The following is a 12,252-nucleotide window of genomic DNA, read 5'->3' as shown; positions in this document are numbered from 1 at the left end:
ATGGCTAGGGTCCTACCCAGCTGAGCAGCATGTGTTCTTGCTGGCAAAGTGTGGCCTCCATGAGGGTCCTGACAGCCTGTGGGATTGTTGCCTCCATGTGCAAAGACCTCCTGGTCTTTGGCAGCCAAGTTTGGCTCGGTTTGCAGCCCTTTAAGCGGCAAATTTGGTCGGAAAATATGCGGGCGGTACATAATGCTCCTTTGAGACGAGAAACACGTCCACTGTTGTCAAAGAATACAGAAATCTATCATTTTGATGATTTACTTTTGCAACATTATGGAGATGACAAATCAAGTGGTTGATTTCTCTTTTCGCCTTTATATCAAGAAGAAAGTGGAGATAAAATCGGGTTTTATTTTCTAAACTTAATCTTTTATTTTCTACACTTGTGAAGTTTGATTTATATCAAATATAGGGCAAATCATGATCTTAGTATATATTGCATTGCATATTATGATATATTCTCTGATTTGATAAGGTAGTAGATTTTGAAAGAAAAAGTGAATAGAAATTGCTAAAAATGTAGATGTTCATGGTCTCATGTACGCAGGTTGACATCGAAAAATGAAAGGGCATAGTTCTTTTAGCTTTTTTCGTCCCTTGTACAAATTGTATACTTTTGTTTCTTTTTTAAACTCCAAACAAATATTTTTAAAATATTTAAACTGAAATTTATTATTGTTTTATAAAATATTGTAATATTTGCCCTTAAACAAGAAAGGTAATTACGCTTTGTGGTAGTGATTATTACAACATTTGTAGTTGACATATACATAAACCATTACAATGTTTTTGGTTGACATGTACATGAAATTAAAAAAAATATGGCTTACGTAGTTTAGAAAGAAAAATTTTAATTGATAGGATGACGATTGAAAAATGTAACATAGTACGATGACTTCATTCATCAGAGGTAGTATTAAGGATATGCAATAATACTAATTTTTTTTTAAAATTTAATTTCAAATTTATAGCTCAATCGAATATATTTAGAATATATATACATAAGTTTGTAACTATAAATATATATTATGCAAATATTAACCCAGATACTAGTACACATATATATGACACAATTGCTATTTAGGATTTGACAATTTTTTTTTTCTTGATTACGAATTTCTGAAATATTTTCCAAATGTCTTTTAACTCTAGAAATGTTTGGTTTATATTAAATCAAAAGTTAGGAAGTTTGAACCTCATACTGAAATTCATGTTGTTTCAGCTTGGGCAGTTTGTCTAACAAAACTTGTTCCAATTACACATTTACAAACAATAATAAAAAATCCAGTGTAATCCCGCTAGTTTGGATTAACTAATATTTTCTATGAGAAAAATAAAAATTTAAAGAATAATCTAATTGGCTTCAATAACTCACACTACGTGATTTTTGGTGGCGACCATTATAGTCGCCACAAAAAGTTGTATGTGGCTTACAAAGTCGCCAAAAGTGGTGCTTTATGTCGCCTTTAGTATTGGCGACTACATTCAGTGACAACAAAGTCGCCACTAAAAGTGGCCTTTTGTATTGGCAGCCTACAGTCAGTTACGACTATATATATATGATACAACTGCTATTTAGGATTTGAGCAATTTTTTTTTTCTTGATTAGGAATTTCTGAAACATCTTTCCAAATGTCTTTCACTTTGAAAAAGTTTGATTTTTATGTATATAACTTTTTGCTTTTCCTTTCCCTTCCTCAGTTACTTCTAATTCCAAGCAATTTCTAGTTAATGCACCCATAAGAACCCGACAATCCCCCGTATGGAGCCACCGTCCGGGTCACCACTCCTCCGAGTACGACAAAGTGAAAGGAGACAAGACTCACCTCCACCTACTTTGTCAAATCACAACCGTCTCGTCTATTCTATTCTATTCTATTCTCGAAAGCGTGTAGACACAAGACCCTTTTTTCGGACTGTTTTGTTTTCAGGCCTCCATGGCCATTCAGGGTTCTCTACTCTCAGAAAGCTTCAACTTTTCCACGTGCACGCAAGCTTGCGAATAATTTCTGCAATCACTCTACGTAATTTATTAGACCAGTTTATGCTTGTAGTTAGGATAAAAAGTTAGAAAGGTTAACCTCATACTCAAATTCGTGTTGTTTATCAGCTTGGAACAGTTTGTCTAACAAAACTTGTTCCAATTACACATTTACAAGATTGACAACATTCCCTCCTAACTGCAATGGCTTCAATTGTTCTTTCATCCATTTTCTGTGAAGATATATATTTTGTTGTTATTGAGGAAACAATTTCTAGTATCTGATGCTAAACTGAAAATTAATCCAGTCCACTATAAATTTTACAGAATAGAGAAAGTAATATTTAACCAATTTGAACACCATATTATACTAAAAAATGCACAAGCTTTTTTCTTTCTTGGTACATACACGCATCAAATTTGCCAATCCTCCTCATAGAGAAGGATTGCCTACTATAAATTGATGCATTTCACCTTTCATCTCAACCAAGCTAAAGCCTGGAGTTTTATGTATACCTGAACTTTTCATCTTCTTCCTTACTTTTTCAGCATCAATCCATCTATTTTCTGCAGCATAAATATTGGAGAGAAGAATGTAACGCCCCGAATGATAAGGGTCCATTTGAGTTACAATCTTGGCTATCTTTTCACCTAATTGAACCTCACCATGCATTTTACAAGCTCCTAATAATGCACCCCAGATTCCAGCATCAGCCTTTTCTGGCATATCTTGAATAAACATCTCTGCTTCCTTTAGCAAACCGGCTCGACCAAGAAGATCAACCATACAACCATAATGCTCAAATCTTGGTGTAATACCATGTACTTGACTCATAGCATTGAACAACCATTTACCTTCTTTTACTAAACCTGCATAACTACAACCACATAAAACACCTATAAATGTTATCTCATTAGGCTTTATTCCCTCATCACACATTTGATTGAACAACATTAGAGCTTCATTTGCAAGACCATTCATTGCTACTCCTACAATCATGTTAGTCCAAGCTAGCACCGACTTTCTTGGTATCGTTTCAAATACTCTAAGAGCTTTCTCAGGATCACCACACTTGCTATACATATCTAACAAAGCTACCTCAACTTCTTCCTCCTTTTTGTTCTGCTTTTCCACGAAAGAATGAACGGCTTCACCAATACGCAGTACACCTGCATATCCACATACTGAGAACAACCCAACTAATGTTATCCGATCAGGTTTCAATCCGAACCAGAGCATTTCTCTTAGCAGCTCTAAGGATTTCATATACTTCTTGCTTTGAGTATAGCCAACAATCATAGTGTTCCAAGAAACCAAATCTCTATTTGGCATTGCTCTAAAAATCATTTCGGCTGAACTCATATCGCGAGCCTCAGCATATCCATTAAGCATGACATTATAAGCAGTAATATCCTTAGGCATATGATTAAAAATTACACTAGCTTTTTCTAGTTCACCTTTTTGTATAAAACCAACAAGAAGTGAAGTCCATGTTACCACTGTCTTCATTTGCATCCTATTGAACAGTTTGTCAGCTGATTCCATATCTCCAAACTTAGCATACATATCAATCAAACCATTTCCAAGGTTCTCACTAATGTGTATCCCTTTCTTTATTACATACAGATGAATCAACTTCCCTATACCAAAATCCCCCGTTTTCAAGCACGACGAGACAAGTCCAAGAAGTGTAATCGAGTTAGGCTCAACCCCGTATCGACACATCTCATTGACTGCACCAAGAACCTCATAAAAACAACCATTTTGACCAAGATTATCAATTAACACATTCCAAGAAACTATATCTGGTTCAGGAATTTCATCAAACAGAATCATAATATCATTGGACAAACCAAAACTAGCATACATATGTAAAAGTGAATTAGCTATATGTAGGTCCAAAATATGTCCAAATTTAATAACTGAACAATGTAAGGCTTCACCAAAAAAGTAATCTTTAGTCCTAGACAAAGCTTTAATCACAAAAGGGAATGCATAATTATTAGGAACAAAGCCAAATTGCAACATTTTAACATAAAAACTCATTGCTTTACTTGGATTAAAACTAGAAGCATAACCCCTAATCATAGTATTAAACATGAAAGTGTTAGGTGAATCTATGTGGTCAAAAATTAAATGGCCATAAGCTAAATTTCCAGTAGGAGAGAGTGCAGTAAAAGATAAAATAGCACTAAGGAAAAGGGGGTCATTGGAAAGGCCAGTTGTGACAAAATGTGCATGAAATTTCAATAATTGTTTCATATTTGGACAGTTTTGCAAAAGAAAAAGATGTGGCTTGGGAGTTAGTTTCAGAAGCTTTGTAATTGAACACATGGTTTCCCTTAGCCATAGAAACTACTAAATCAGTGTAAAAAGATAAGTTTTAGCTGCTTAAGGGAATAAAGTTGAAATCTTTGATAAAGGGATTCAAGAATGAAATATTGAAAAATTTGGGAATATTAAGGTAGAAAAACTTGAGAGCAAATTTTGAGAGAAAATGGAAGAAAAGCACGGAAAGTGGATTTCAGGGAGAAGGGGCAAATTTGTAAATGTCTTAATTACCAATTTGCCCTCTATTAAATATGTTTAGTCTAATAGGTAAAAAATTATCTCATTTTTAGACTTTTTTATGGAAGAATTTAGACACGTGAAGCTCACATGTCTTGGTTGCAGCTTTGTTACAGCTCGTTTAGATGGTTGTTACATCGTATTATATTGTATTGTATTATATTATTTTGATGTATATAATATTTGAATAGATTATATTATTTGATGTTATTTTACAATGATGCACCTATAATATAAAAAATAAATTTATAATATTATAAAAAAAGATAAGGTACAAGGTAGAATTATAATATAAAAAGGTAGGGTTATAATAAAAAAGGGTAAAATAAGAATAAAAATAAAGTAACGACACAGCTACATCGAATCGGTCCTTACTTTATGACACTTCTCGTCATTTTTTAACGACGAATTTAACAATACGATATAATAAAATTTAAGTAATAATCAAAATAAATATTATATTTAATAATAATGCGATATAATACAATATGCAATGATACATACAAATATTTATGGAAGACAAAGATATAAATGGATCAAATTTGAGCAATTTTGAATAGTATACGAATAAATTTGAACTTTTTTCCCGTAAATTTTATAAACTTTCAGGGGTAGATTGATCAAGAGAAAAAATTGGACTAAACGGGGTGGTAAGATAGGTAGGTAGTGGGGGTATTTATTGGACTAATAATTATTGGGTTTTCATAATATTCAGAAAAAAAGAAGTGAAAAATGGGTGAAGAGCAGGGGAACTTGAAGACAGCCACAGGTGACGAAAATCTCAAGGATATTTTTCACAGTATTAGAACAACTAAAAATCCGGTTAGTTAAGTTATTTTGTACAAAGATTTTAAAAAAGCAAACTTAACATTTTTACTTATAGATAATAATGAATTGAAGCTTTTGGGAAAACTGTGTTTGCAGGCTGTAATCAATTATGGGGCTTCTTGGTAAGTCAATAGTTCACTAAATATCTTTTGTTTGGTCTTTCTCTTTTCTGGGTTCTTGGATTTTTTCCCTATTTCTAGCATAATCTTGTATTTCTCTTTGGTTGGAAGTGCTTATGCTTTTGCTTTGTGTTCTTTCCCTAGTTTGCTATGGAGTTAGGTATACCAATCTGAATGAGGTGTGAGTTGGGGGAGAGAAGAGGGAGGAGGGGGCAATTTGTGGGGGGGGGGGGGGGGTTACTTCTAGGAGTAGGGAATGGAAAATTGTCAATCCTAATGTTACATCTCTGGTTCAAATCTTAATTTTTTCTTATAATCATGGTGTCCAGGCCAACTTGCGTGCAACTTGGCTAATTTCATGTGATACCTGCTACCTCCTGTAAGCGCAGGTACATGTTAATTCTGTCCGCCAAGGCTTATGAGAAAAATCACTTTGGGGTTGTTTGGTACGATGGATAAACAAAAATAATCTTGGGATAAAAATTTAATCCCGCCTGATCCGTTGTTTGGTTACTAATCCTGGGATAGTTATCCCAGGATTAAAAATAATACCGGGATAACTTATACTTGCTAGAGGGTGGATTAGTAATCCCAGGATAAAGCAGTAAAATTGACAATCTCAGGATTAATACAACGTATCAAACAGTCAATAAGAAATAATATGAGGATAACTAATCCCATCATAACTTGTCTTCAAACCAAACGACCCCTTAGAGTTTTTTTCTTTGCTGGAATATGAGTTTTTGAACCTAAGACCTCGTGGTTCTCAAACTCACTTCATTGACCACTATGCCTGATTTGTATACACTTCTTTCTTGCATCTTTTATGAAATTCAACTAGAATATGAATGAATCGAGTAGGAATAAACCAACTGCAGAGAATTGGATAAGTGCTGAGAGCAAAAACTGCAAATGGTGGAGGTAAAGTTATAGCTATTTGCTGTTCATATAAATCTGTTTTAGCAAAACCAGAGCAATAATATTTTCCCAGATTGGAAAGTAGTCTGAAAAGAAACTTTAAGGTGTAGTGTACCACATAGGTTTTCCAATCAATCCTTGATGTGAAATGTCCTCAATGATCTCCAATAAGTGTCCAATAATGGAATTTTGCAGTTAGAATGTAATATTTTTAATTGTTGTTAGGAGTTCTAAATTGTAGAACTGCTGCAATGCTTAATTCAGAAGTTCCACGTCCAACACTTATGTTTCCAAGCGCCGTTTAAAATTAGTTGGTCTTCCTCTGTCAATTTCGTTACTTGCTAGTACAGGAGGCCCTGGCTCTAAATCTTCTTGAAGTTCTCCTAGCTTTCATGGTGTCTTGAGTTCTAGATGACGCAGTCTTTATATGCATTTAGGAGTTGAAGTTGCAAAACTGCTATAATAACTCTCAATTTGACAGTTGCACTTTTAACACCTCTGTTTCAAAACACTACTTGAAATTAGTTTGTCTTCCATTGTCAATCTTGTTATTAGCTAGTGAACATGGCTCTGTATCTTCTCTAAGTCCTCCTAGAGGTTCGGCTATGAACAAAGCAGATATAAAGAGAATGTTCCATTGTTGTCAACAGACAAGTGTGACCGCTTCTCAGTTTTGCAAAAGTAAATGGAATTAAGACGCTATGGGTGTGAGTTTTGCCTCTACTATACGATTTTTGGTGGGCAGCTGGAACTTATTATGTTGCTATCATAAGACCAATGTATGGAAATTATACTGTCACAATGTGATGAATTTTGTATTCTGAAAGATATTAATTGATCAAGAAACTACTCAAAAGTGTTTGACGTTCTAATTTCTCCGGTACCGACAATTATCGTTTTTGCATTTGCAGGTGCCGTGTCTGCAACCAGATCCTTCCTACATTTCAGGAGTTGAGCAAGAAGTTCCCAAAACTCTCTTTCATATATGCTGATATCGATGAATGTCCAGAGACAACTCAAAACATTCGTTTCACGCCAACTTTTCATTTCTACAGAGATGGTGAGAGGGTTGATGAGATGTTTGGTGGAGGAGAAGAGCGATTGTACGACCGTCTGTGGTTGCACTCTTAGAAGTAACTTTCAGTACCTTTTGCAATTGAAACTGTGAGAAGGCACGGGAGAAAATATGTTATTGATATTGGATGAACAATACAATACAAGAGGTCCTTATTTATAGCTATACTATACAAGGACATATTACTCTTCTACCAATGTGGGACAATACTACACTATATACATACTGTAAACTAACACTCCCCCTCAAGCAGGTGCATACAAATCATATGTACCGAGCTTGTTACATATATAACCAATACGAGGACCAGTGAGAGACTTGGTGAAAATATCTGCAAGTTGATCATTCGACCTCACAAACTTTGTAGCAATCTCTCCTGAAAGTATCTTTTCTCTGACGAAGTGACAATCAATCTCAATGTGTTTAGTTCTCTCATGGAACACCGGATTTGATGCAATATGAAGGGCAGCTTGATTATCGCACACAAGTTCCATCCGACTGATTTCACCAAATTTCAACTCCTTGAGCAATTGTTTGGTCCAGACTAGCTCACATGTTGCCATAGCCATTGCTCGATATTCTGCTTCTGCACTAGACCGAGCAACTACATTCTGTTTCTTGCTCTTCCAGGACACCAAATTTCCTCCTACTAAAACACAATATCCAGACGTAGAACGTCTATCAGAAGGTGATCCTGCCCAATCAGCATCTGAGTATCCAATGATCTGCTCATGACCTCGATCCTCAAAGAGTAACCATTTGCCTGGAGCCGATTTTATATATCGAATAATGCGGACAACTGCATCCCAATGACTATCACAGGGAGAATTCATAAACTGACTTACAACACTCACAGGATAAGAAATGTCGGGTCTAGTCACTGTGAGATAATTTAATTTTTCAACCAGCCGCCTATAGCTTGCAGGATCGCTAAGCGGCTCCCCCTGTCCTGGCATAAGTTTAGAATTCGGATCCATCGGAGTGTCAACAGGTCTGCAACCTATCATCCCCGTCTTCTCAAGAATGTCTAAAGCATATTTTCTTTGAGAAATAACAATACCTGAGCTAGACTGGGCAACCTCAATACCTAGAAAGTACTTCAATCTGCCTAGATCCTTAGTTTGGAAGTGCTGGAAGAGATGCTGCTTCAGATTGGTAATACCATCCTGATCATTGCCAGTAATAACAATATCATCAACATAGACTACCAGATAAATACAGAGACTTGAAGCAGAGTGCCGATAAAACACAGAGTGATCAGCTTCACTACGAATCATGCCAAACTCCTGGATAACCGTGCTGAACTTACCAAACCAGGCTCGAGGAGACTGCTTTAGACCATAAAGTGACCGACGCAAGCGACATACAAGGCCACGAGACTCCCCCTGAGCAACAAAACCAGGTGGTTGCTCCATATAAACCTCATCCTCAAGATCACCGTGAAGAAAGGCATTTTTAATGTCCAGCTGATAGAGGGGCCAATGACGAACCGCAGCCATGGATAGAAAAAGGCGGACTGAAGCCACTTTAGCCACGGGAGAGAAGGTATCACTGTAATCGAGCCCAAATATCTGAGTATATCCTTTGGCAACAAGACGGGCCTTAAGTCGATCAATCTGTCCATCGGGACCAACTTTGACTGCATAAACCCAACGACAACCAACAGTAGATTTACCTGAGGGAAGAGGAACAAGCTCCCAAGTACCACTTGTATGTAAAGCAGACATCTCGTCACTCATAGCCTGTCGCCATCCTGGATGAGACAACGCTTCACCTGTAGACTTAGGGATGGAAACCAAGGATAAAGAAGATATAAAAGCATAATGGGGAGATGACAGACGATGATAGCTCAAACCGACATAATGAGGATTAAGGTTAAGTGTGGTCCGTATACCTTTCCGAAGTGCAATCGGTGTACTAGGAGCAGGGTCCGCAGCAGGAGCAGGGTCAGGTGCAGGACAAGAACCAGTTGGGCCTGATGGAAGACGCAAACGACGATGATAAGTCACGAGTGGTGTTCCTGTGGCTGGGGAACTAGGGGGAACAACACTAGACTCCTCAACGGTTGGTATGGATGAAACCTCTGTGGTCGAAGGTGGATGAAGAGCTATAGTAAATTCCTCAAAGGTCGGTATAGGTAAGACTTCAGATATATCATGGTGGTCAGCAGAGGTAAAGAAAGGTTTAGACTCAAAAAATGTGACGTCAGCTGACATAAGGTACCTACGAAGATCTGGAGAATAACAACGATATCCCTTCTAAACACGAGAATAACCAAGGAAGACATACTTGAGAGCACGAGGAGCTAACTTATCTTTCCCAGGGGCTAAGTTATGAACAAAACACGTGCTCCCAAAAACACGAGGTGGAAGAGAGTATAAGGGTGACTGGGAAACAATACTGAATGCGGAATCTGATCCTTGATAGGAGATGAAGGCATCCGATTAATCAAATAACAAGCTGTGAGAACTGCATCGCCCCAAAAACGCAACGGAACACGAGATTCAATTAGAAGTGTGCGAGCAGTCTCAATAAGGTGCCTATTCTTTCTCTCAGCAACCCCATTTTGCTGAGGGGTATAAGGACAAGATGTCTGATGAATAATTCCCTGAGAAGTCATAAACTGCTGAAATTGAGAAGATAAATATTCTAAGGCATTATCACTGCGAAAAATGCGAATAGAAACACCAAATTGGTTTTTGATTTCAGCACAGAAACTCTGGAATATAGAAAATAACTCAGAACGATCTTTCATTAAGAAAAGCCAAGTACATCTTGAATAATCATCAATGAAACTGACAAAATAACGAAATCCCAAGGATGAACTGACTCTACTAGGACCCCATATATCAGAATGAACTAAGGAGAAGACAGACTCTGCATGACTCTCAACACTACGCGAAAAGGAGGCTCGGGTATGTTTCCCAAGTTGACACGACTCACAATCTAATGTAGACAAACTAGATAAACTAGGCACCATCTTCTGAAGTTTGGATAAACTCGGATGTCCTAAACGTCTGTGGATTAGATCTGGAGGATCTGTAACTAGACATGTTTTGGAAGGACTGAGCGAGTTAAGGTAGTAAAGGCCTTCTGATTCACGTCCTGTACCAATTGTCTGTCCCGTACTGCGGTCCTGCATAATAAAAGAATCGTCAATAAAATATATACCACAATGGAGGGCACGAGTCAAACGACTAACAGATGCAAGACTAAAAGGACAGCCAGGGACATAAAGAACGGAATCTAGGGTGATAGAAGACAAGGGATTAGCTTGTCCAACTCCTTTTGCCTTAGTTTGACATCCATTGGCTAAAGTAACAGTGGGAAGAGACTGTGAATATACAATATTTGACAAAAGTGATATATTACCAGAGATGTGATCAGAAGCGCCAGAGTCCATGACCCATGGGCCAAGAGTGCTAGACTGGGAAACACAAGCAAAAGAATTACCAGAAACAGAAGTATCAGTCTGAGCAACTGAGGCTACTTGTGGAGATGTCTGCTTACTTGCTCGATACTGAATGAGCTCATTATATTCTTCTTTAGATAAAGAAAATCCTTGGTTACCTGGAGTCTCTGTCTGAGCAATGTAAGCATTTTTGGGTGGACGACCATGTAAGGAATAGCACATTTCACGAGTGTGTCCAAGTTTGTGACAATAAGAACACTTGGGTCTAGATCTTCCAAAACGACATTCTCCTCGTCTATGCTCCATAGTTTGAGATGCCCGAACATCCATTGTTTGGGATGCAAGAACAAAGGAATCAAGTATCTGTGATGAGATCACTGGTGGACTTGGTGCTGCAGCTGAATGAGCATCGATTTTTGCCCAAAGTGCTATTGCCTTTTCATCTCCATCGCTAGACTGTTTGATTAGATGATCTTGAACACCTTGACCTCTACACCATAACTTGACAGATGAAGCCCAAGCTAAGTAGTTTGAACCTCCCATTAAAGGTTCCGAGGTAATAATAGCACTAGAGCTTCCAGAACTCATGTTTCTAGACCCAAAAGCATCAAATCCCAAAGACATTGTTGCAAATTATTACCAAATAGGAGAAAGAATCAACTGTAATCCAATAAAACAGTGTACGGAAACACAGAAATAGAATACTGAAAAACTGTAGCTGTCGGAATCTACTGTAGTTGCCGGAATAGTACTGTAGCTGTCGGAATAGTACTGTAGCTGCCGGAAAAAACTCAAAGTTGTCGGAATGAAATGAAAACAGTAGGGGTAGGATCGGAATTACCAGGCAACCCAACTGTTCTGAAGGAAGATTTTCAAAAAATGGCCGGAAGTGGTCGTACGCGCCGGCGCGTGAGCTCACGCGCGTGAGCTTCTGGTGGCGCGTGGAGGCGCGTGAGGAGGCTGATGCCGGAGTTTTTCACTGGGGTTTGGTCGCCGGACAGTGACGACTCTTGTGGTAGTGTTGGATTTTGCACAACACTGACAGAAATGAAGCAGATAGAAAACAACCTTAAAAAATACTGATTTCTCTTTTCCGGAATCGCTGGAATTTATGCACAGCGATTTTTCTTTCCCGGAATCGCTGGAATTTATGCACAGCGATAAGTCTCTCACAATTGCTCTGATACCATGTGAGAAGGCACAGGAGAAAATATGTTATTGATATTGGATGAACAATACAATATAAAAGATCCTTATTTATAGCTATACTATACAAGGACATACTACTCTTCTACTACTAATGTGGGACAATACTACACTATATACATGTTGTAAACTAACAGAAAC

The 12,252-nt window shown here is 37.5% G+C and overlaps 2 protein-coding genes across 3 annotated transcripts; one reads left to right on the top strand and one right to left on the bottom strand.

Moving 5' to 3' along the window:
- Positions 1-2,417: 2,417 nt before the first annotated feature.
- Positions 2,418-4,319, bottom strand: LOC104094428 (pentatricopeptide repeat-containing protein At2g29760, chloroplastic-like). Its single transcript, XM_009600363.4, has one exon. The coding sequence runs from the start codon at positions 4,317-4,319 to the stop codon at positions 2,418-2,420; it is 1,902 nt and encodes a 633-aa protein (XP_009598658.3).
- A 930-nt stretch (positions 4,320-5,249) lies between these two features.
- LOC104094427 (thioredoxin-like 3-3) lies at positions 5,250-7,684 on the top strand. Of its 2 annotated transcripts, none has more exons than XM_009600361.4 (3): positions 5,250-5,375; positions 5,478-5,503; positions 7,330-7,684. In XM_009600361.4, the coding sequence occupies exons 1-3, from the start codon at positions 5,286-5,288 to the stop codon at positions 7,547-7,549; spliced, it is 336 nt and encodes a 111-aa protein (XP_009598656.1). In that variant the 5' UTR covers positions 5,250-5,285; the 3' UTR covers positions 7,550-7,684. The 2 variants fall into 2 exon arrangements, with proteins under 2 accessions (XP_009598656.1, XP_009598657.1); XM_009600362.3 differs by having other exon boundaries at positions 5,271-5,322; positions 5,437-5,503.
- Positions 7,685-12,252: the final 4,568 nt, after the last annotated feature.

This window comes from Nicotiana tomentosiformis, chromosome 7 (genome assembly GCF_000390325.3).
Source record: "Nicotiana tomentosiformis chromosome 7, ASM39032v3, whole genome shotgun sequence".
Classification (NCBI taxonomy): Eukaryota; Viridiplantae; Streptophyta; class Magnoliopsida; order Solanales; family Solanaceae; genus Nicotiana; species Nicotiana tomentosiformis.
This window is presented reverse-complemented; position numbering and strand designations above follow the sequence as displayed.

Bases quoted from the DNA above. Each gene is read 5' to 3' on its own strand.
- LOC104094428 (XM_009600363.4), bottom strand. From the start codon at position 4,319: ATGTGTTCAATTACAAAGCTTCTGAAACTAACTCCCAAGCCACATCTT.
- LOC104094427 (XM_009600361.4), top strand. From the start codon at position 5,286: ATGGGTGAAGAGCAGGGGAACTTGAAGACAGCCACAGGTGACGAAAAT. The intron at 5,376-5,477 runs GTTAGTTAAGTT...CTGTGTTTGCAG, and splicing joins TTAGAACAACTAAAAATCCG to GCTGTAATCAATTATGGGGC. The intron at 5,504-7,329 runs GTAAGTCAATAG...TTGCATTTGCAG, and splicing joins ATCAATTATGGGGCTTCTTG to GTGCCGTGTCTGCAACCAGA.